This window comes from Panthera leo, chromosome D1 (assembly GCF_018350215.1).
Source record: "Panthera leo isolate Ple1 chromosome D1, P.leo_Ple1_pat1.1, whole genome shotgun sequence".
In the NCBI taxonomy this organism is placed as follows: domain Eukaryota; kingdom Metazoa; phylum Chordata; class Mammalia; order Carnivora; family Felidae; genus Panthera; species Panthera leo.
The window spans coordinates 106,154,580-106,176,818 of NC_056688.1; the positions used below are offsets into that span (position 1 = coordinate 106,154,580).

The following is a 22,239-nucleotide window of genomic DNA, read 5'->3' on the forward strand; positions in this document are numbered from 1 at the left end:
CGCAGTGGGACTCTCGACTGGCCCGCCCCTCAGGCACCGCCAATCCGAGTCCCGACGTGGAGGTAGAAGGCGCGGAGGGTAAGCTGTGAGAATGAGCCGCAATCCAGGGCCTCCTCTGGGCGGCGACGTGGCACCGCTGCCAACTCCGCGCCGCGCGGGGTCCCAGAAGCGTTCCCCTCCAGCTCGGGAACCCGCGGTGACTTGACGGGGATCCTGCCAGCCCCCTGACATCAGGATTGTGGGACACTCACTGGAGCGGAAACAACTCCTGCGTGGATAATTCCATTTGTTCCCGCTCTGGTTTTCTAGAGAGGATGAATGTCTATCCGGAGCCCAGGTCAGAAACCCTCTGCAGAAGTGAGGTTTCCTCGCATTAAATCACCATGCGGCTCCGGGATGCAGTTACTGCAGGAACGGCTCTGGTACTGGTCCTGCAGCAGGGGAGGGCCAAGAGAGAACACAGCGGATCCCTTCCGCTCGTCACCCTTAGGGGCAGTTTACCCACGATGGGCTGCCCTTTACCCACGCTCAGGTCGGAGAATGTTTTACCCATTTTAATAAGAGCAAGATGAATTCTGTCAAGTGAGAGAACGGTTGTAGGACCCTGAACCCCAATTTCAGGCCGTCACCATATAAATCTGGGCAGCAGGTAAACGTGGAGCCAAACTCGGTTCTTCTCACAGCTACTGCCCCAGCCCCCCAGCCAGCACTCCAGCTGAGTGGGCCCCAGGTGCAGGAACACACCATCATCACGGGCACTCGCAAGTTGTGACAAACGGTATGATGGAACAGGCTGACACACGTTTTGGGGTGGCCAAAGGCACCTCTGAGAAGAGGCGGTAAGGTCTGGGGAGGGGAAGTACTGGGTGGAAATTAGAGGACACTGTAGTGCTTATTAACTAGCAGCTTTATTGCCCCTTAGGGTCCCTGTCTTCACTTGAGGAGGTTTCGAAGTGCTTGAGGGAGGAAAACCTGTAAGAAATGATGGAGGTCAGGGAACAGGCCTTGAGAATCCTGCAGTGGGGTCACAGTGAGAGTCTGGCCGGCCTGGGAGGCCGACGCCACGAAGGTCAGGAGCGGCTCAGCCGCCGGCTTCTGTGCAGCACTGCCGGGTCCTCTCAGCTCCCGGGTTACCTGAGCCTCCGTTGCCAGCCACTCTGCAGCGCCGGCACCGCCTCCGTCTCTGTCCTTGGTTTGCTGCTGCAAGCGTCGCCGGGCACGCCGCCGCCCCTGCCACACTCGGTGCCACAAGGCACAGCGCCAGCTCACTAAGGAGAGGGACATCCCCTTCCCTGCCTCACCCCGAGCCCCTTCTCCTGCTGCCTCAGGTCCTTTGGGCCCCTGCTCTGCCAGTGCCGCATGGCCTGACCGCCCCTCTTCTCCAGGGGCTAGATGCTGCCCGGTCACGTGGGGTGGCTCCCCTGGCCGCCCAGGGCTATGCACGGCCCAGTCCTGCACCGTCTCTCCAACCTCTATAACCATTTCCTCCACCCCATCTTCGCTGGGGTCTCCCGTGCATCCCTGCTGCTCCTCCCGTCCCTCCTCCCAGCTTTTTTCCTGTCCATCTCGTTTCAATCTTTTGCTGGTCCCTCCCTGGGGAGACTCCTCAGGCCCACCTCCCTCTGACCGCAGTCTCTTGGTTCCCTGTTCCATATGGCATCCCAGTGCTTCCCTGAACACCTGGGCCAGGGCAGAAGTGAGCTGGGTGAAGGGAGCAGGGGGTAAGGGGATGGGCGTTGCGGACAGCAAAGCACTGGGGGAGCTGGGCTGCAGAAGAGGGAGCAGCCCCCAGTCCCGACCCCGGGAGGAACGGCGCTGGTACTGCAGGCTTCGGCAGTAACTGGCTGCCGCTCGGGAACAGTTCTGTAGCCTCCCGGCCACCCGGCTGGTCACATTGGCTGCCACATTGTGACTCAGGTCAAAGGGGTCCTGGAGATTCATGGGGCCAAGGCGCAGACCCTCCCAGCGATTAGAGGGCAGGCCCCCTGCCACAGGCAGTGCCTGACCCTCCCGCAGGGACAGCAGTGAGCCACGAAGATCCCAACACGAGACGCAGGAGAAGAACTGGGCTAGCAGAGAACCTGGAAGAGGAGGAAGACCAGGCAGAAAGGGTTACTTAGAGGCCAGAACCGAGACAGGCCTGCACTAGAGGCATTCTCTTAGAAGGACTTTCTTTTCCCTTCCAAGTAGCTCAGAAGAGTGTCAGAAGCCGGGCTCCTCTAGTCTCCATAGACAAGAGGTCCAGCCTCTCTCCCCGTGCCCCCACCAACATCCTTCCCCAGATGCTGCTCCCTCCCCTTGCTAGCAGTGTAACCTTGAGCAGGCCACTTCATTGCTCCAATGCATGGTTTCTTCATCTGTAAAATGGCAGTAATACTAGCTGTCCCACGAGGTGGTTGTGAGAACCGTGCCTGGCAAACAGCAACTGAGCTATGTCACATCTACGTTTGTGACTAACATCATTTATTAATCCTTTACCGGGCTCCCCAAACTCACTGAGGGGCTCCTTATTGGTGCTGGGCTCCAGTCTTGAGGCATCCCTGGGGAAACTACAGTCCCAGCCATCAACCTCCACCTGTTCGCCCTCACCTGTGAAAGTGAAAAAGGTGAGGGTCAGCCTGGAAGCAGGAAGATTTGGGGGTGGTAAGCAGAGATCTCATTCCTGGGGTAACTTTAGTGCACCTAAACGAGATAAGAGGAAAGCTGATGCTACCAACATAAAGAAGGTGGAGGCCAGGCTGCCGTACCTGCTTTCTGGGTGAGCTGGGATACAGTGGGCAACACAGGAGGGTCCCTGGTCTGAAGGAAATAGATCACGAGCAAGGTCAGGGCGTAGTTACTGAGAAGGGGGCCACTCCCTGGGTAAATAATAATTCCAGTTAGATTGGGGATGCCATCTGACACCCTCCCTGGTTTTCTCAACCCTGGTTCCTGTACCTGCCTCCCCTTCCCTCCCTTTGCCCCAACAGCAGCTTTACCCCAAGTCTGTCCTGATTCATCCTCACCTGACAGCCCTCGACCCTGAGCCCAGCAGCGGAGGGTGTACACGAGGGGCCGTACTCGCCCATCCAGCTCAGAGCAGAGACTCAGGAAACGAGAGTTATGCAGGGCCAGCCTGGAACAAAGACCAGGGTGTCAGTGCTGGGGAACCCTGCTCTCATTCCCGGCTTGCGGAACGGGGGCCAGCTGGAAGAAAGCCAAAAGAGGGTTTCCCAAGTGTCCGCTAACACACTGGTCATGCGAAAGGGTATACGAAAAGCCATCAATGTGTCTGGGGAAACACTACATCCTCTATGCCCCTCCTGGATAGGATATTCCAGAAGCGTGTAGTTACAAGACTGCTCAGAGCCTTTCATATGCAAAGAAATGAAGGGAGGGAGAAAGAGAGGCAAGGAGAAAGAGAAGGAAAGAGGAAGTGGAGGAGAGGGAGGAAAGGGAGACCTATTTGCATTTAACTTAGCATTTCCCAAACTTATTCAACCCTGGAACTCTTTTCTGAATCCCCTAAAAACAGTATTTCAAGGAACACCCTTTACATTCGTGAAAACGGATGCCAGACAGGTTACAAATGGCAGAAGGAGGGGATGGAACCCAACAAGGATAACCTCAATGCTCAGCAAGGCAGGAGCTTTCTGCACAGGGGTTCCCTCTCCACCACCCCAGAGTGCTCAGCTGCCCTTCCCCAACCACCCCACCCCCACGACAAAGGTACCGGTTACTGAGGGAGACGTCACCGTGGAGACCTGAAGGCCGATGGCAAAACTTGACCACAGGGCGTCGGGCAGAGGGCACAGTTTGGACTCGGTACACTCCAGGGACACAGCCCCGAAGAATGGATCCCACCAACTCCAGCATGGCCACCCCGTCTGTCTTCTCCCCCTCTTTCAGGGCCTCTGCTAGTTCCAGGGCCTTCCCCAGGTCCCCCTCTCCCCGGTCCTCCTGCAGTGGGGAGGCTGGAGGCAGGGACTGGGGAGAGGCAAGGGTCTCAGAGGCCAAAGCAGAGTCCGGAGTCTGGGGTGCCAGGGAAGAGGAAGGAGTTTCAAAGTCCAGGGCTTCCGAGTCTTGGGGAGAAGGAGGCTGTGAGTCTGGAGGGGAAGCTGGGGTACAGGCCAGGGCTTGAGGATCCAGTGGGGACGCAAGGGCTGAATCCAAAGATGGAGACTCTGGAGCCTTTGGGGCTGGCTGTAGATAGAAATGAGTTGAATGAATAGTCGCCTCTCTTGCTGTTCCCCATGTGGGCAACATTCCTCAAAATCTATCTATTACTGCTTATGAGTTAGGCCCCACTCCAAGGGTTTTATATAAATTAACTCATTTAATCCTCACAATCCCTTTTCAAAATTAAAAATAACCTGGGGCGCCTGGGTGGCTCAGTCAGTTAAGCATCCGACTCTTGATTTCGGCTCAGGTCATGATCTCATGGTTCATGAGATCAAGCCCCGCATCGGGCTCGGTGCTGACAGTGCAGAGCCTGCTTGGGATTCTCTCTCTCCCTCTCTCTCTGCCCTCCTCTGCTTGTGCACTCTCTTTCTCAAAATGCATAAACTCAAAAATAAATCAATTTAACTACATTAAAAATAACTTTTAATGCCACATAATAAATGGTCTGTAGTCTACCAAAATGTCACGGTCATGAAAGACAAAAGAAGGCAGAGGAACGGTAAAGGAGACTGAGTAAACAACGCTAGCCTGCTGGTGGGCAACTGATGAAGGTAGAGGACAGGCTGTAGACTAAAGTCTCATAACATTTTACACCTGCACCAGGTTAACATGTCCCTACTTGCTAACTGTCCTGCCGCTACACACTAGGACGCCTTTGTGCTTCCCTGATACACACTGGACTATTATAGGATTCAATGTATGCAACTTGCTCTCAAGAGATTTTTATGGGGCGTCTGGGTGGCTTAGTCGTTAAACATCCGACTTTGGCTCAGGTCATAATCTCACAGTTTGTGAGTTCGAGCCCCACGTCAGGCTCTGTGCTCACAGCTCAGAGCTTGGAGCCTGCTTTGGATTCTGTCTCCTCCTCACTCTCTCTCTGCCGCTCCACTGCCTATGCTCTCTCTCTCTCAAATAGACTTAAAAAAAAAAAAAAAAACTAGTTTAAAATAACCCTTTTTGTAAAGTAGGAAGTATATGAAAACTCTGTACTTTCTGCTAAGTTTTCCTGTGAACCCAAAACTGCTCTAAAAAACAAAATCTTTTACAAAAATACTAACAACCTTTCCTATTCCAAACGCAGAAACTGTACATTAGAGATTAGAAAATATAGATAAGCAAAAACATAACCCCAAAATTACTTTATTATATGTCCTTTTATATATTTTTTCCCCAAATAGGGTATTATATACACTGTTTTGAAATCTGATTTTTTCATGTTACAAATGCCATGTATCCTATGTCAACTCCTATTCATTCTACCTAATACCCATCCACATTCACGTTTCTCCAATTACAATAACCCTTTCAGGTAGCTTCTGTTATCCCCATTTCACAGGTGAGGAACTAAACATGAGAGAGAGAGGACCGTCGCTGCTGACTCTTCCTAGCTACCTCCCTGGTCACTCACCTGGGAGTCTTCCAAGTCACCCAGATCCAGAAAGAGGTCAAGATCACAGCCATGGACATCAAAGCTGTTTATGGAAGACCCAAAAGGATGGACCACACAGCCTGGGTGCCGGGCAGAAAATAAAGGCGGGACAACATTAGAGAGGAGTATGGGGTGGAAGGACACGGGGGCACAAAGAAGGAAGAGCAGCCGGATAAATGCCTCTAGCTGAGGGAGAACTGGGGGTGTGGACTTGAGGGAGGGAAGAACAGGGAGACACGGGAAGGGAGAGGACTCACCAGGGAAGAACTCTGTGAAGACCTCCTGCATCAGGGCCACGACGAGGCTCCGAAGCTGCCGCTCAGCCTCGGACAACTCCCTCAGCCCCACGAGCTTCACCATTTGTGCCCCGACGTCGGGGGCCTCGGCTAGTGCTTTGGCCAGCTGGTGACTGTCAGGGGCCGCTCCTTTGGGGGATTTGAAGGCAGGGCTCTGGAACTCTTTCTGCTCCCGTGGCCGGACCCGCAGGCGGTGTCCTCCCAGGCTGTGCTGGGGCTGTGACAAGACAGCTTCTCGGGTCCCTATGTCCCCCATCTCCACAATAGCAAAAACTCCCTGGCAAATCACAACAGGGGCAGTGATCATGGTTTTGGAACCAAGAATCCAAACACGTGATTTGACAGTGGGTGACACTCTTTGAAACTGGGACCACCCTATAAATCAGGAATATCTGCTTAATGTTTCTGAACAGGGAATATACTCAGATAAACAATTCTCAGGGCACCTGCGTGGCCCAGTCGGTTAAGCATCCGACTTCAGCTCAGGTCATGATCTCATGGTTTCATGTAGGGCTCAGCACTGACAGTGCAGAGCCTGCTTGGGATTCTCTGTCTCCCTCTCTTTCTGCCCCTCCCCCACTCACGCACGTGCTCTCTCTCTCTCTCTCTCTCTCTCTCAAAATAAATAAACTTCAAAAAGAAAAAGATGAAGGGAATGGAACGGACACTCCAGAAATTAAACCCATACCTCTATGGTCAACTGATTATTTTTTTAATTTTTTTTTTAATGTTTATTTATTTTTGAGAGAGACAGAGATAGAATGCGAGTGGGTTAGGGGCAGAGAGAGAGGGAGACACAGAATCAGAGCAGGCTCCAGACTCGGAGCTGTCAGCACAGAGCCCGACGCAGGGCTCGAACTCACGAGCTGTGAGATCATAACCTGAGCTGAAGTTGGATGTTCAACTGACTGAGTCACCCAGGCGCCCCATAGGATCAACAGATTTTTCACAAAGTTGTCAATACCATTCAATGAGGAAAGATTAGTCTTCTCGACGTGGGGCTGGGACAACTGGATAGCCAAATGCAAAAGAATGATATTGGACCTCACACCACATACACAAATTAAAATTAATGAAGCAGTGGGACAGGGGGAGCAGCCTCACCAGCACACGGGCCTGAATCAGAGGCGAGGGGTGATGAAAACATTCTGGAAGGATGGGTGAAGAACCTTGTAAATATACTAGCAACCACTGAATTGTGTACTTCAAAAGTGTGAATTTTATCACTCATCTCACTTCTGCCCTCTGCCAAACACAGCAAAAATGTGAAACAAGGAAGAAACGCAGCCACTTGGACCGGGCCAGGCCAATCTTCCAACTCTGAGGAATCACACTACTCACCAGACTGCAGTTCAACACCAAGTTTGCGATCAAAGCCCCAGCTAGGAATTAGGTGTCTCTTTGCTTGGCCTTGTCTGCACACATATTTTTCTCAAGAACTCCACTGAAGGCATCAGGGAGGACAGGATTAGCAGATTCAGAAGGCTGTCTCCTGGCTATTTTTCTCTTCTCAATACCATCACCCCAAGCTAGTGCTACCACTTACTGAGCTTATTATACTGAGGGCTTATTACAAACCAAGCAGTTCACATGAACTATCCCTAAGTCTCACAAGGCTTCTACACAGTATACATTATTATTTCCATTTTAGAAATTAAGAAACTAAAAAGTAACTTGTGACTGCCTCCAAGTAAGGGGCTTAATCCCCCAAATCTCCAACTTCCCGGTGATGATCTCCCTCAAGGAACTGTTGTGGAAATTAAATGTGATATTGTTTGTAAACTACTTAGCACATGATTGGTGCATGATAATTATTCAATAAAAACTTTAGTCATTATTCTGGTAATAATTAAAAGCCTCAGAAACTTGAGGTTTAAGTTCAGAAAAAGGTCATTCTTTACAACTGAAGCAAATATGAACAAAAATGAAGGTACTGAGTTTTCTGAGGAAGTAGTCTGGGGCAGACACTGCCAAGTGCTCACCCAATAAATACACCTTCTCCCTTTTTTTTTTTTTTTTTTTTTTTTTTGAGAGACAGAGGGTGCAAGTGAGCAAGGGGCAGAGAGAGCGCGAGAGAGAAGCAGGGCTCACCAGAAGCGGGGCTCCAGTTTCTACCCAAAGGAGGGCTGCTGTTCACCTGAAGCAGGGCTTGTGCTCACCCAATGCAGGACTCACCTGATGTGGGACTCGAACTCAGGAACTGTGAGATCATGACCTTAGCCGAAGTCAGATGCTTAACAACGGAGCCACCCAGATGCCCTCTCCATTTCTTTCTTACTAACAGAACCCTGATTCTTGTTCAAAAGGGCAAGGTGCCCAGCTAAAAAAACATTTCCCAGTCTCGCCTGTAGCTACGGGTAACCATGGGATAGAATTCAGGCCTATGAGATATACAAAGTCTAATGAAGAGGCGTGTGGAAAATTTTACCTAGAAAATAAAGAAAATCAGAGGAGGGGAGCCTGGGTGGCTCAGTTGGTTAAGCTTCCAACTCTTGATTTCGGATCAGGTCATGATCTCACAATTTGTAAGATCATGTCAGCACGGAGCCCACTTGGGATTTTCTCTCTCCTCTCTCTCTCTCTCTCTCAAGGTAAATTTGCAAGCATTAAAAAAATAAAAGAAAAGCAGGGGAATAAAGTCAGGCTCATATGCCACTAGCCTTTTTAAACTGTCCTTCAGTCTTTCATTCATTCATTCATTCATTTTGAGAGAGAGAGAGAGAGAGAGAGAATGAGAATCCTAAGCAGGCCCCATGCTCAGCTCTGAGCCCAAAGCAGAATTCAATCCCCATGACCCTAGGATCATGACTTGAACCAAAACCAAGAGTCGGATGTTGAACCACCAACTGAGCCACCCAGGCACCCCAGCCTGCCCCTTTTCCTTACCTGAAGATGTGCAAGCAGCATTATCACAACTAAGAAGTGAGAGCCACTTGCCAATTAATGACAGAGCAGGAAAACAGTACAGTCCTAGACTGCCCAGGTCTGGACTTCTTGTTACAAAGAACAATTAGATGCACCTGGGTGGCTCAGTCGGTTGAGCATCTGACTTTGGCTCAGGTCATGACCTCACAGTTCAGGAGTTCGAGCCCAGCATCAGGCTGTCTGTTGTCTGCTGTTGGCACAGAGCCCGCCGTGGATCCTCTATCCCCCTCTCTCTCTGCCCCTCCCCTGCTTGCACTGTCTCTCTCCAATAAACTTGAAGAAGAAGAAGAAAAAGAAGAAGAAGAAGAAGAAGAAGAAGAAGAAGAAGAAGAAGGAGAAGAATTATTAAACCCCTTTTGTTTAAGCCACTGTGGGTCCATTGCTGAACGCAATCGCTAAGGAAAACACACCCCAGCCCGTCCTAAGAGAAGACATGGGCAGTCAAAGCCATGCCTGCATAACGAGAGCACAACCTCAGAACTATAATATGATGACACAACACAGCAGTACAATACTGAACTTTTTTCAAAGGACTAACGAGAAACTGACAAAAGGTCTGCCTGGAAGACAAAAAGGACCACAAAGAACAAGCCTGTTTGTCTAGCACTGTCCAGAGAACAGGGTATTTTGGCCAGCTAACATTAGTATCTCTCACTGGAAGTTAATAAAACTGCTAGCTGTTTTATCAACCAGTCTCTTGTGGGGTTAGGACAGATCTCCCAATGGTGTGGCCTCAAAGCACCTGCTTCGTTGTAATTACGTTATTCACAAAACTGTAAGCTCTGTGCCTGCAGAGATCAGATCTATCCTATTCATGACTGAAAATGCAGCTCTACGCATGGTGCCCAGTACAAAGTCAGCAGTTAATATTTGGCAAGTCAAATGAAGATTGACTGAATAAATAAATGACCAGTAAGTCCCCCAGTGACTAACTCTGGTGAACTGATAAAACCCAAGCAGGGGCTGGGGCGGGGAAGCTCACAAAGCTGGACTGGCCCAAGTACTGTGGTATCCACGAAGGACAAGCCCACCAAAGATGAGGCACCAGCTGAAACAGGGCTGCTGGTTTCTCCCTCATTTCTTTTTGTATGTGGCACACCTGACTCGTTCTTTACACCAATAGCCATTCACTCTACCTTGTCCTTGTCCATGACGACACTAGCCACAGGTCCGAATGCCTGGAAGTACTCAGAAAGCTGCGCAGAATCCACATCCCGGGGAAAGCCACTGACAAACACACTCCGAAGACCCTGGGCCTTTCGGGCAGCTCGTAGTTCTACCAGGTGCCGGTGCTTCCGGCCTCCCAAATGGGCATCTAGGCTGGGTCCTGCAAAGATAAACATGAAACAAAAACATCCAAATCACTCTTCGGTGGACTTAAATGCATACCTAAATCCTACTAATCCTTCCAAGCCATAGGAAGTGTGATCTTTGAATAAACAAAGTCCTAGCTCTTTTCACCTTCCTGTCTTGTCCATTTGTCTATATAATGCATTCTAAGTGGTTCCCCAGAGAGCTAGCTACCACTTTTTCTTAAACCATCTCTAAGTGCTAGAGCAACACCTGCAAATTGTAAAGAAATTAACGGGAAGCTTATCCAGGTCATATACAGAGGAACTAAATAAAACAGGACCCTAGACTATTCCCTCATGAATCATCCCTAGGTATGGTATAGAGATTGAAAGTGCAAGATCTGAAGTCACACTGCCCAAGTTTAATTCTCAGCTCTAGCAAGCTGTGTGAGATCTTGGGCAAGTTACTTAACCTCTCTGTGCATCTCTGTGCACACACAAAATTAAGATATTAACAGTACCACACAGGTATTATGCCTCTAAGAGTACTTGGCAGAGTCTGGTACATGTGGACCACGGGAAAAGTTTAGCTGCTATTATTATTATTATTTTTTTTTTTTTATTAAATTTTGGGTCAGCTGCTTATTGTCACCAATGTATATGTGGGGCCAGGGAAGACTATCTTGGATTTCTGGCTTGCCCTAGGGGACAAAGAGTGGTAATGTCATTCACAAAGAAAAAGAATGGAAGATCTGTTTAAGGAAGATCATGATTCCAGTTTAGGAAAGATCGCGATTCCAGACTTCAAAAGTGGAATTTGAGGTTTCATGGAGTCCCCTGCGCTGTCATACAAGAATCCTGTCGATTCTGCCAAATCCACTTTCTCATCACGCATGCCCTGCTACCCTGCTACCTCACCCATCTCTGCCTTTGCCTAGCTCCTCCGTAGGGGCTACCCTGAGTTAAGTGCTACTTTCTCAGTGATCCTACAGCTGTCTAAACGTATCTCTAGAGCTCTGGAATTGTCTGCATCTCTAGATGGTGAGCTCCTTCACCTCTAAATCCCCTCACCCCACCCGAGAGCCCAGCCGAGTAACAGGCACAAAGGGGGCGTCCAACAGATGACGGTGATAGAGGGAATAAGATCATGACACTTTAGTTGTAGAGATTTCGGATACTAGGGATGAGGGGGCAAAGTGGTGGGGCTTTCCCCACTCTCCAATCCCTTCGTACAGGCGGAGTGAAAACCGAGGTGAGTGACCCTACCAACCGACTTGACAAAAACCAGGACCCGAAGACGAAAACTCACGACCACCCCCTCACAAGCCACCGCTTACGGTTGGCTGTAGTAACGTGGCAGAGGCAGCAGCGGAAACCCCCACGAGGCAGCGATTGGACATCCGAATCCACTGCCGCCATCGCGACTCTCCAGTACGGACAACACACAACCACTTCTGCCACCACCGGAACTCACGCCTACAAATCGCAGCGCGCTTGGAAGCAACTTCCGCCAGTCCAATAGGAAATGACGTAGCAAGGCCAATCGCGCAGGCACACTCCTCCGGAAACTGAGTCCCTAAGGCTCCGGGTTCCGTTTCCACCCGCCTTTAAGTCTTCACCCGCTTCTGGAAAAGCCGCCCATCTTTGATACTTATCTGCATGCGGTAAGCCGATTGGTGTGCTCTGAGCCACTTAGGCGTTGATTGGCCCAAGGCTTCATGAATATTCATAGAGTGGCCACAAAAACCGGCGCCGGCGGGGGCTTGAAGCCTGAGTGCTCTATCCTTGCTGGGAGTTCGGGAGTGTGCTGCTTGTACCTTCTTTCAAGAGGCGGTTAGAGACCCGCGGCGCTGCATCATCCTCTCTCCTTTTTCACCTGGCGAATAAAGGCGGAGGATGAGCCGACTTCACAAAACTCAAGGCTGCCCCTGGACTCCCAAGTTCCTTAGGGCTGTTACTCTCTCCTTCTGCCCTCTGTCCTTCCCTAAAATGGGCGTTCAGGGACCACTTCCTAGCCCTGGTTGGGGAGCTCTGCCCCTGTGGGCACCCTCTAGACTCCACTCAGCCACAGCCAGATCGCTGCGGTCCCGGTGAGTCAGGCTTTCCTTCCGCAATAGTGGGCTGCGTGAAGTGTACTCACGAGGCGCCAGAGCCACCGGCCCCCTTCAAGGCAGGCGATGGAACCTACCATGTGACAGCTGAGTGGAGACATTGGAGGGAAAAAATGCTTCTTTCCCCAGACTGGTAGAGTGCTCAGTTCCTCCCGATACTGCCGGGGTGTAAGCTCAGAATGGGGAGAGTAAAGGAGCTGGGGAGGCCCTGGGGACAGAGAACATGACATGGAGAAGACTCTCAGACGGGCTAAGCAGTTCCTGCTGCGGCTGTCAGCGCACAGCTTCGGACTGCGGAAAGCGCCCTGGACCTGAAGCAGACATCTCAAGATCCGAAACCTTAAGCAAAGTCTCAACTGCTGAGTCTGTTCCCCTATCTATCTCTAAAGTGTGGAAGGAACACGTACAACAGGCTTAACCTCTTATTCACTCTCCGAAGGTGCTCCTCCTGTTGGGCCCTGCTAAGGCTTGTTTCCCAAACCCAAAAAGGCAGGAGACAGCACTAGAGTGGAGCTCAGGCCAAGGCAGTTACTGAGGCTGGTCTTGGGAATCCTTGAAGTGGCAACTTGTGCAAATAAACCACAGAGCTGGGTGGTAAGATACTGCAGTACCCCCCCCCCCCAAGGTAGGCTACATCTTGCCCTGGCTTCCAGCAACTCCCAGAATTTCCTGAGAGCTAAGGGTTGGGAAATAGAAGAAAAAGCACCTTCACGCCTCCCTTCCTGTGGAAGCCACCAACCAGAGTCAGCTGATTCTGTTTTGAGTGAATCTGTACCAAGATGGAGCTCGAGTTCCAGCACCACAGGGAGCTGGGGAGCAGTTTGGGTCCCCCAAGAAAGCTAGCAGGAACAGTCTGCCTGTCCATGCTGCCTATCTCAGAAAGCTGCCCCCAGGGCAAGCACCATCTGTATCTTCTTTCTTATCCCTTTGTCCTTTATTCCAACTGAAGACACCACCCTCCCCCCACCCCCCCACCCCCCACCCATGGCAGAGAACAGCTGAGCCGGGAGAAGCTGAAGAAAACAGCTTTTTATTTGTTACTATAAGAACCAATTACAGAATCCGAGGTTAAAAAAACGGACAAAAGATCTTTATTTCTGAGAATTGGCGTACAAAAGGCAGAGGGGACAAGGCGAGGGAAGGAAAAGAGAGAGCATGGGCTGGGGCTGATGCCAGCTTAGGGGCCTCAAACTCCAAATAGGAAAGTCCGGACACCGGACAGGAAGAGAAACCCCCATTAGAAAAAAAAAAAAAGATATAGTCATGGCAGTGCACGCCCCCCTCCCCCAACCAGGTACCACCACCTCCTATCAATTTACTCTTCCCCTCCCCCATCCCCTTTCAAAAAGGGAGGCAAAATTTTTAAAAAATTAAAAAACCCTCCCCCCCAAAACTGTCCAAGACAACTGTGGGTCCTACCCCCCAAAACAGGCTAGGTTCCCACAATGGACCAAGTTCCTGCAGTGTGTCCTCCACCACCAGGCATGGAGAAGCATGGGAAGGGGACGAGCCTTGCAAGTGGTAACACCAGAGGGCGCCCGACCCCTCCAAGGACACACACTTGCTCCCTCCCTCCCTCACTCCTCATTCCCTTTGATACTAGAGGGAAGGGAGGGCGGGTGCCCTGGGCACCCACCCTCTAGCTTTCAGCCCACCTCCCTCCCTCCCCGCAGACGCTCAATCCTCCAGGACAATAGGCTCATTGGTGCTGGCAGGATGTGACGGTGCAGACAGTGGGACCGGGGGCCGCACTGCAATCAGCGGTGGCTTCACCTTCAGGGGCAAATTGGGCCGGCGAGCAGCTCGCCGCATTTCCAGATGGGTCAGAGCCTTCCGCAGGGCCCTGGCCAGGAAAAGAAGAGTGGAATGAAGGCCAGGACCCTCAAGGTAAACCCCCTTCCCCATTCCATGCCATAGTGTGCCTTCCGGCCCATTCTTTCCTGGCACCCCCACCCCGTACCCAGTCTTCTGGAGCTGGTCTTGTTCGGAATTCCTATTATCCTTACCCACCAACCTGGGTTATCAACCTCTCAGCCCCTCCTACGGTGGGTGGGCTCCCTACCTGGTATCCTTTGTGGCCACAAACACCACAGGATTGGGAGCATCAGCCGGGTTTAGTTTCTGACGCTTGGCTGCTGGCTGTGAGCTTGAACGAATCCCTGAGGCCAGAGGCCTTCCATTGGCAGAGAAGGGGACCCCGGCTCCTGACATCTGGAGAGGAGGGGTGGGTGCAGGCAGCACAATGAGAGAGGGCTCACAGATCCCTATCAGAAATAAAAGCCCGCCCAATCGGCCTGGCCCACTCCAGCTGTCAACTCACAGTCTCATAGGCCCGTTTCACCATAATGCCCCCCAGACCCCGGTTCTGGGTCAGCTGGTTTCTGTTGATCGGTGTCTTGGTACCCCGAGGTGTTTTTGGTTTCAGAGGTGCCTGGGCCACTGCCAAGAAAAAAACAGGAAAAAACTTGGAGAAATTTCATGTTTTCTCTTCTGTATGTAGTTTCCCTGGGCATCCCCAAAAGCAGTCTGGCAACTACCACAGGAATGTGGCCTTAGCTCACTATGGTAATATTGGACACTCTATGAAAATCGTTATTAACCTACAGGAGTACAGTTTGTTAAACTAAATCTCTTTGGACTATGATAGTAAAAGGATGACGGAGACCCTGAAACCATCTAACTGGTTCCCCATCCCATACCCACAGTCTGGTTTCCCCATCCCATACCCAAATCTTTGACAATAGTTGCCAGGGGCAGCCGCACCAGAGGGTGAATCTTCAGTGGAGTTTTCGCAGCCTTAGGAAGTCGAATGGAGCCTGGAGAGCAAAGATGACAGCTTTTGAAGGGGCTTCGCTACTCAGGCCTCTCCTACGGCCAGGAGCCACATCTAACCTCCTATCAAACCGCTGTGGCTTGCTGTCCCTGTGGTCATTAAACCTCCAGAGAAACACTGGTCTCTGCTCTGCTTTCTGGCCAGAGCACCCAGGCCTGCCACTAGCCCCACCGCTCCTGCCCTTACACTCTGCCTTGATGGCATTGGCATTGATAGGGGCATAGGGTCGTCGGGCAGCCCTCCTCGGCTGTAACAGGTCCCTGCACATGCGTCTGGCAAGACGGGTCAGCTTTGTGGTCTGAAGCAGGAATGTTTGCCTGTTCTTAGCCAGTAGCTTGGCCCGGTTGGCGCTGGTCGTATAGGGGGAGAGACTCTGGGCTTCAGGTCGAGACAAATGACCCCTCGAGTGTGGCTCCTGGAAGAAAGACATAGGAAAAAGAGAGAACACGGATGGGCACTGAGGCTCCCTTGTTTCCTTCATTCTCTGCAAAAAGCAGTTTATTCCCGCCTGATCTTTTTACTACCATCCCACCCACCCGTCTCCCCAACCACCACTAAGCACCACCTCCCCAGCCCCACACACATCAAACCACCTTTTAAGGTTCTGGCCTTCACCTGAAGCTCACATCACTATGCTTACTGCTCTCCCCTGCCTATTCCCCATCAGTCCTTACTGTTGTGCCCCGGGCAGCCCCCTCAAGCTGGGTCGGGGTCTTCAGTCCCCCATACTTCTTCCAGTAGATCCAGCAGGAAGCACAGAGGCGGCACTGCATGTTGGGTGGGCCCCAGGCGTACCACTGGGCAGACTGTGTGGCTGTAGGAACACGGAGAAAAGGGGGAGTTTGGGACAAATATGCCACCTGAGCCCCTTAGGTCCTTGGCCCAGAGAAGACCTCACCCCCCTCAACATCCCTGCCCCTCCCTGAAACTCACTGTGGCAGCTCTCGCAAGTCAGGCCCTTCTGGAATCCAGCCCCATTCATGCCAGGTTTCGAGCCCACAGAGATGATCTGGTTAGGATTTGGCTTAGTACTGACAGGAACAGTGTGGGGAGAAAGCAGGAACCGGTCAAGAAAGAGAATCCACGTCCACCTCCTCCCGATCATTTGACCCTCTGACCCTGACTCCTGCCGTGGTCACCACCAATCACTGAGAAAAGCATTGCTGGGGGGGGGGGGGGGGGGTGCGGGGGCAGGGAGGGTGGGGAGGGAGAAAAAGAAAACATGCCAGCCTCCCCCACCTACCACACTTACTAGGTGGGGATATAGACTTGTTTCAGTTTGCTGTCTGCTTCAGCAGCTTTCAATCTTTTCTGCAAGAAGGGAAAAAAGGAAGAAAGAGAAGGATCAGAGCACCTCCACAGGACGATGTCATCAACTTCGAAGCCAGGGGTGAGCAGGAGGCCCCTGGTCCAGCCTTCCCAGCCCAGCCCATACCTGCTGAATATAGCGGTCTGTGGTTTTCCACATGTAATAAAACTGGACTATGCTGGCGAGTGACTTCCAAGGCAGCTAAGGAGGCAGAGGGAAGGAAGCTGAGCTGGCATCTGGCTCCGGGTCCCCGTTCCCTCACCTGTCGTCTCTTCCACCTCTCCTGCCAGCCCCGTCCACTTACAAAATCCTGGCGAATATCATTGAAATCCTTGCCGTACTTCTCCAGGGCCTCCTCAAACAGCATGGCCTCCGAGGCCGACCACTCCTCCATCTCGTCCCGACACAGCACTGGGCCTCCCTGGGGCACCAGGGTCGACATGGCCTTAGCCAAGTCGTAGCCGTTCCTCTGCAACGTATCCATGGCATGAAACTACCGGGAAGGTGGGAAACAATGCGGATGCCCTGAGACCCTCCACACCGGGCTTCTCAGAGACCCTTCCTCTGTCCCCAGGCTCTGCAGGTCCCCACAGAGCCCAGCCTGCCCGACTTCCCAGCAACCTCTGCTCACCAGCGTGATATCTCGGGAGGCAGCAGCTGCACTCATGTGCAGGCTTGGCTGCCGAATGGAGCTGCTGCAATCTAGGGCTCTTGCGAAGGTCCCCACGGCCCTAAGGGAGATATTAAGAAGTCAAGAGAGAGAGAAGAAAGCATGAGTGAGCTGAGGAACTAAGCCAGATAAGGAAAACCACGCAGGCCAAAACAACCAGTCTAGTCCAGCTCTGAGAATTCGATGCAGAGCGTCCACACCGCCCCCAGCCCGTCTTGCCCGTCCACCCACCCCTCACCGGGCCACCACGAGAAACTGATCAATCTGCCGGTCTGTGAGAGGGTTGTCCGGGTCCCAGACCTTCATCTCCATCTTCTGTTGGTTCCGATTATCAGATTCTCCTGGGGAACAGGGCAATGGCAACATCAGGGAGAGGGAAAGGAGAACAACAGGTGCCTTGACACAACAGCACCTCGCTCCCCCCGTGCCTCTGGCGTGGATTCTATCAGCCACCTCAACTCTCGGCCTTTTCTTCCCGACTGTGCCCACTGGCCCCTTGCAGGTTCCCAAGGTCCCAGCTTGTCAGGGCGATGGCACAGAGCCGTGAAGGCCGTGGAGCCTATGACTCCGCAGCACGCCATTCACAGCGACTACGACGTTACATGACTCAGGGGCCGCACGCTCCGTCCTGTTGCTTACCCTCTGCCAGGCGATCTGGGATCTCAGCTTGGTATTTGCAACCAACTCGGATCTCCCCCTGATCGGCTAAAAGCGTCTTCTGCACGGGGTCGAACACCAGTGAGTAAAAAAAGCAGTCCTGGAGCCAGGAAGAAAAAGTAAGCGGGCGGTGGGGAGCATCCAGCGTTCCCATGACAGGCGGTCTGTGGACCTGAACCTCATTCCAGTCCTACTCTCCTCTTGCCTTCTGGGCACACCCACTCCCCTCCTTCTTTCCCCCCACACCTCTTTCTCACCTCCTTTTCCAAGTATTGGCTCAAGATGTCGGTCTCATTCAAGAGGGTCACGCTGCATTTCCCCTACAGAAGAGAGGTCCGAAAACCCTAGGTGAGCTCCTCATTCCTTCTCCACAGCACTTCCATTATGCCACCACGCCCCTCCTCTCCATCTTCTAAAGAAGTGCACACCGGCCACAGTGGCCCCCCCGATTGTCCTATACCTTATGTGGGTGGCTGGTAACGATTCAAATTGCCGAGAAAGAAAAAGCTCCCGGTGCTTCAGTTGATGTCGCTGCTGCTCTGACACCCCTGGCTGCTTTGATTCCTCCTCAAACTCCCCTGGGAGATTAAGGAGGAAGAAGTCAAGTCAGAAACTAATTCAGAAAGAAGCCACCTTGGAAACTTTGACCCGGGGAAAACACTTCCTATCCCAGCTGGCTTTTTTTCACATTCCCCAGGCATCTGCCGTTTATACCTACAGCCACCAGCTTTCCCACTGAGCCCTCTCCCCCTAGCCCTCTCCGCTGTTCCGGGCCTCCCAGCTCCCCATCACCAGTGCCTTGGGAACAGCTGCTGAGAGTACAAAGAATGCCACAGAAACCCATCCCAAACCCAGGTACCAACGCTCAGATGCCACTCATAAAGCACAAATCTGCCCACACTAGGCCCAGCAGGAACATCACACTCGTCTCTCCTGCGAAACCAGCCTGAGGTTCAGAAACCCAATATGGTGAACAACTGTCACATAAGGTTGTGTTTACTAGTTTTTCTTTTCAGAGTTCAGGAGACTCTTTGCTCTTAAACATCAGGCAACCGTAACAATCCTTCGCTGTCCACTTGACTACTAAGTTTGTGGGGCTTCCAAGGACAGTATTTCCCAAGCCAGTGCCAACACCTTCCTTCCCAGGAGCTGCGACTTGCCCTGAAACCCTGGTGAGAAGGGTTAACTTGGCTGAGTGCCACCCAAAGTGGGAGGGGGCAGGAGAGCCACAGGCCCAGGCTCATTGGTGCATTGTTCCCAACCTCAGGGAGAAGGGGGGTGGGGGTGCAGCGGGCTCCACCCCTCGCCTGTGTGCTCCGGAAACCCTGTGCGAAACCCTGTGCTAAGGCAAGGGGGGACCACACCCCCCACCCCTTCTGATTGGACAAGGCCAAGGTCAGCCCCTGCCAGATGGGGCTGGAAACCCCAGAGGGCCAGGGAACTTGGTAGGCCTAGCTCCTTGTTAACCCCTTCGTGCTCAAAGCAGCCTGAAATAAGGCAAATAATTTAAGAAGGAGGAACAAGAGAAAGAGGAAAGAAAGCCAAAGCAGGAAAGGGAAAATCAACTAAGGAAAACAGGAGGTAATTTTTTTTAAAAAAGATAAAATCATAAAGAGAAGGAAGAGAAGGCAAAAGGCAAAGATATAAAATGGATTGGAGAAGGACGGAAGAGGTGGGAAAGAGCAAAAAGGGCAAAGATAACTTTCCGAGCTTCCTATTCTGCCCTTTCAATGTATTCTCACTACCTTGCGACCACAAAATTAGGCTGCTTCCCTGTCCTGCAAGCTTCTCAGTACAACCTCTTCCTCTTCACCTTGACCTTTACAATCACCACCCATTGTCCCAATGTACCCAAAACCGTCCCTCAAGGGTCCTGCTTCTCTACAGCTCTTCTTCCTCCCTTATTTAAATACTATCATCTCTTTTCCACCTATCGTTCAGATACACACACTCCCACACAAGTCATATTCTGGCTTTCCTTATCATCGTCTCTCCACCCTGCTTCCAACCCCAACGTGTAAAAACAGGCCTCCCTCTGGAGACCAGGCATTTCCCACCCCCAAACTCACACCCGGGCTTTGGGCATGCTACCAGGGGAAACACCTGCAGGGACATGCCCAGACCTCAGATCATGGGAAGGGGGAGGCAGGGAGGGTGGGGGTGGGGTGGGGGTACGAAGACACTCACTGGCATTGCTATCAGCCAGGCTGTTGAGGCTACTAGAAATGTCCCTTCGCCGGAAAAGGCACACAACCTTTGCCTCCACGTTTCCATTTGCTGTCTAAGGGGGGGGAGGAAAACTGCAGTTAAAATGGGTTGTTTTAAAGTGGAAACACATGAAGAAGAAACTAAGCATGAAGTAGTTTCTAAGGGGTGTAAATAGAAAAACCCAAGAAACTATGAGGGTTTTTTTTTTGTTTTTTTTTTTTTATAATTTTCTTTTTTTAAGAGACAGAGAGCATGAGCTGGGGAGAGGGGAGGTGGGGAGAGAGAGAGAGAGAGAGAGAGAATGAGAATCTCAAGCAGACTCCACGCTCAGCATGGAGCCCAACTCAAGTCTCCATCCCACAACCCTGGAATCGTGACCTGAGCCAAAACTGAGTCGGACCCTCAACCCACTGAGCCACCCAGACACCCAAAGAAATTACAAATAAAGAGACTCGCATTTAAGGACAACTTCCAAACTTTTTTCCCCTAGACTTTCCCTTTCCTTAGCCCCCAAGAGAAGGAATAGGAAAGCTCCCACCTAGCTCTCAAAAGCCTTTCCTGAATACACTGAATGAATAAATGAATGAATGAATGAATATGAATGGGCACTTAGGATTAGGGCTGGTTTTTCTCTGGATCTCTCTCTCTTCCACCTGAAGTTAGTGACCTCAGAAAAAAAAAAAAAGACCCCCTGGAGGGAGGGAGGTACCCGAAGGGGCAGGGGTGGGACTCTGCTCCACTCACCTTGTTGAGCTCCTCAATCCGTCTAACCAGGTAAGGATTGCTGGAAGAGTTCTCAAAATAGACGTAATCTGTAGGAGGGGGTGGGGAAGCACCGGGAAGATCAGAGGAGGAGATGGGAAAGCCAGAGCACCAGGGTCTGAGAGAAAAGAGGCCTGAGGGGACCAAAAGAATAAGGGTCCAGGTAGAGAGAACGCTGAAATGTGGAAGTAGAGAGACTACGAGAAAATGAGGGATTTCCCCCCCCCCCCCCGCCACCACCACCCCTGACCACCGAGTTCTAATATCAGATCTTTCTCTCCAAAGTGAGCCTCAACGAAGAGACAAGAAGCAGGGGGTCCCCCTGCAGTCCCCACAATTCAGCGATGGAGTTGCACCCCGGCATCGGCAATTGTTCGCTCCAGTGCCCTCGCCTTTTCGAACCCAGGCGCACAATAACGCCCCGGGGGAGAGGAAACCTCCCGGCGGTCTCGCTCAGGCGGCAGAGCGGACGCCTCGGCCCTTGGTGCCCCCTGCCTGCCCTGTCAGCTCCTTCCGCACCACTTTCCCAGGCCCCACTCCCGACCCGGGGCCCCAGACGCAGCCCCGAGAGTGCCGTCGGGGCAGCCCGCAGGCTCTCCGGGGGGCCTCGGCGCCCGGCCGCGTCGCCGTCCCCGCACCCTCGCTCCCCGTGCTCCCGGTTCCGGTTCCGGTCCGCGCTCGGGACCACGCCGCCCCGGACGCGGCTCCCCGCGCTGCCGGGTGCCGAGCCTCTCCAGCCCCGGTCCCCGACTTCTCCCGCCCCGGGCCCCGCAGCCCCTTCCCCGGTACTCACCCCCCACCCGGTACATGTTGGCCGCCATGGCCGTTCCCGCCGCCGCCTCCGGCCGCACAAAGGGGTCCGGGAGGCTCGCGGGGGCAGGGCTCGGCTCGAGGCGAAGCCCCGAGCGCGGGGCTGGCGCTTCGCGGAAGTCTCGGTCGGGCCCGCGTAGCCGGCACCTCCGCTGCCTCAGCCGTCGCGGTTCATCCCGGCCCGCGCTGTCGCCGCCGCAGCTACCGCCTCACGCCCGGGACGCCGAGGCCAGCGCCGGTCCGCTCGGCCTCTTCCGGAACAAGCTCGGCTCCCGCCGGACCGGAGCCAGGTTCTGACTCTCCCCGCCCTCGCCGAGCCCCACCAGACGTTGGGATCTGCCGGCCGCCGGGAAGGCTTGCCCTGCCCGCCTCGGGTTTCGCCTCCTTCCGGAACACCTTCGGCCGATCCGGAGAACAAGGCCCGGCGCTCGGCTCAGGTCGGAGAGCGAGACCCCAGAGATCGGCTACTTCCGGAAAAGGTTCGGCTCCCTCCGGCCAACCGCGGCCCGGCGCTCGGTTATTTCCGTTGCAGCTCGGCCCCTCCTCCGAGGGCGGGAGAGGTGTTGGGCTTAACTCTCTCCTCGCCGGAGCCCCTCAACTCCGCCTGCGGCCGCGAAAAGACTCGCGCGCCTTTGCGCTCCGCCGGGTTATTTGCAAGCGGCTTTGCCTGTTATTTGCATGAGTGGCCTACGCTCCCCTACTCCTTCCAAACTCCTCTTTTCCTTCATCGCCACCCCCACAGGGCCCCGGAGGCGCCCAGCCGCGCCCCACAAAAG

General features: G+C 52.9%; 2 protein-coding genes across 3 annotated transcripts; both read right to left on the reverse strand.

Moving 5' to 3' along the window:
• Nucleotides 1–889: 889 nt before the first annotated feature.
• TUT1 (terminal uridylyl transferase 1, U6 snRNA-specific) lies at nucleotides 890–12,198 on the reverse strand. 2 transcript variants are annotated; one of them, XM_042904982.1, is made up of 10 exons: nucleotides 11,441–12,198; nucleotides 9,948–10,138; nucleotides 5,848–6,163; nucleotides 5,570–5,670; nucleotides 3,713–4,182; nucleotides 3,006–3,115; nucleotides 2,748–2,858; nucleotides 2,497–2,589; nucleotides 1,135–2,081; nucleotides 890–972 (listed from the first exon to the last, which is right to left on the reverse strand). In XM_042904982.1, exons 1-10 carry the CDS (start codon nucleotides 11,520–11,522, stop codon nucleotides 934–936), a joined length of 2,460 nt encoding a protein of 819 aa, XP_042760916.1. In that variant the 5' UTR covers nucleotides 11,523–12,198; the 3' UTR covers nucleotides 890–933. The 2 variants fall into 2 exon arrangements, with proteins under 2 accessions (XP_042760916.1, XP_042760915.1); XM_042904981.1 differs by having other exon boundaries at nucleotides 890–2,081; nucleotides 11,441–12,197.
• Nucleotides 12,199–13,228: 1,030 nt separating this feature from the next.
• On the reverse strand, nucleotides 13,229–21,895 carry MTA2 (metastasis associated 1 family member 2). Its single transcript, XM_042904234.1, has 18 exons — nucleotides 21,447–21,895; nucleotides 20,636–20,703; nucleotides 19,871–19,964; nucleotides 18,143–18,261; nucleotides 17,941–18,003; nucleotides 17,666–17,783; nucleotides 17,265–17,367; nucleotides 16,988–17,087; nucleotides 16,661–16,849; nucleotides 16,483–16,557; nucleotides 16,300–16,358; nucleotides 15,981–16,078; nucleotides 15,722–15,861; nucleotides 15,234–15,462; nucleotides 14,941–15,030; nucleotides 14,535–14,653; nucleotides 14,277–14,425; nucleotides 13,229–14,057 (listed from the first exon to the last, which is right to left on the reverse strand). Exons 1-18 carry the CDS (start codon nucleotides 21,472–21,474, stop codon nucleotides 13,892–13,894), a joined length of 2,007 nt encoding a protein of 668 aa, XP_042760168.1. The 5' UTR covers nucleotides 21,475–21,895; the 3' UTR covers nucleotides 13,229–13,891.
• Between the last annotated feature and the right edge of the window lie 344 nt (nucleotides 21,896–22,239).

What these genes read in the sequence shown, in the direction of transcription:
- MTA2 (XM_042904234.1), bottom strand. Translation starts at nt 21,474, where the DNA reads ATGGCGGCCAACATGTACCGGGTGGGGG. An exon ending in GCCAATACTTGGAAAAGGAG is followed by an intron (nt 17,784 to 17,940) that starts GTGAGAAAGAGG and finishes TCCTGGCTCCAG; the next exon opens with GACTGCTTTTTTTACTCACT. An exon ending in TGAAACGGGCCTATGAGACT is followed by an intron (nt 14,426 to 14,534) that starts GTGAGTTGACAG and finishes CCTCCTCTCCAG; the next exon opens with ATGTCAGGAGCCGGGGTCCC.
- TUT1 (XM_042904981.1), bottom strand. Translation starts at nt 11,522, where the DNA reads ATGGCGGCAGTGGATTCGGATGTCCAATCGCTGCCTCGTGGGGGTTTC. An exon ending in CTTCACAGAGTTCTTCCCTG is followed by an intron (nt 5,671 to 5,847) that starts GTGAGTCCTCTC and finishes CCCGGCACCCAG; the next exon opens with GCTGTGTGGTCCATCCTTTT. An exon ending in TCAGGGTCGAGGGCTGTCAG is followed by an intron (nt 2,859 to 3,005) that starts GTGAGGATGAAT and finishes TTATTTACCCAG; the next exon opens with GGAGTGGCCCCCTTCTCAGT.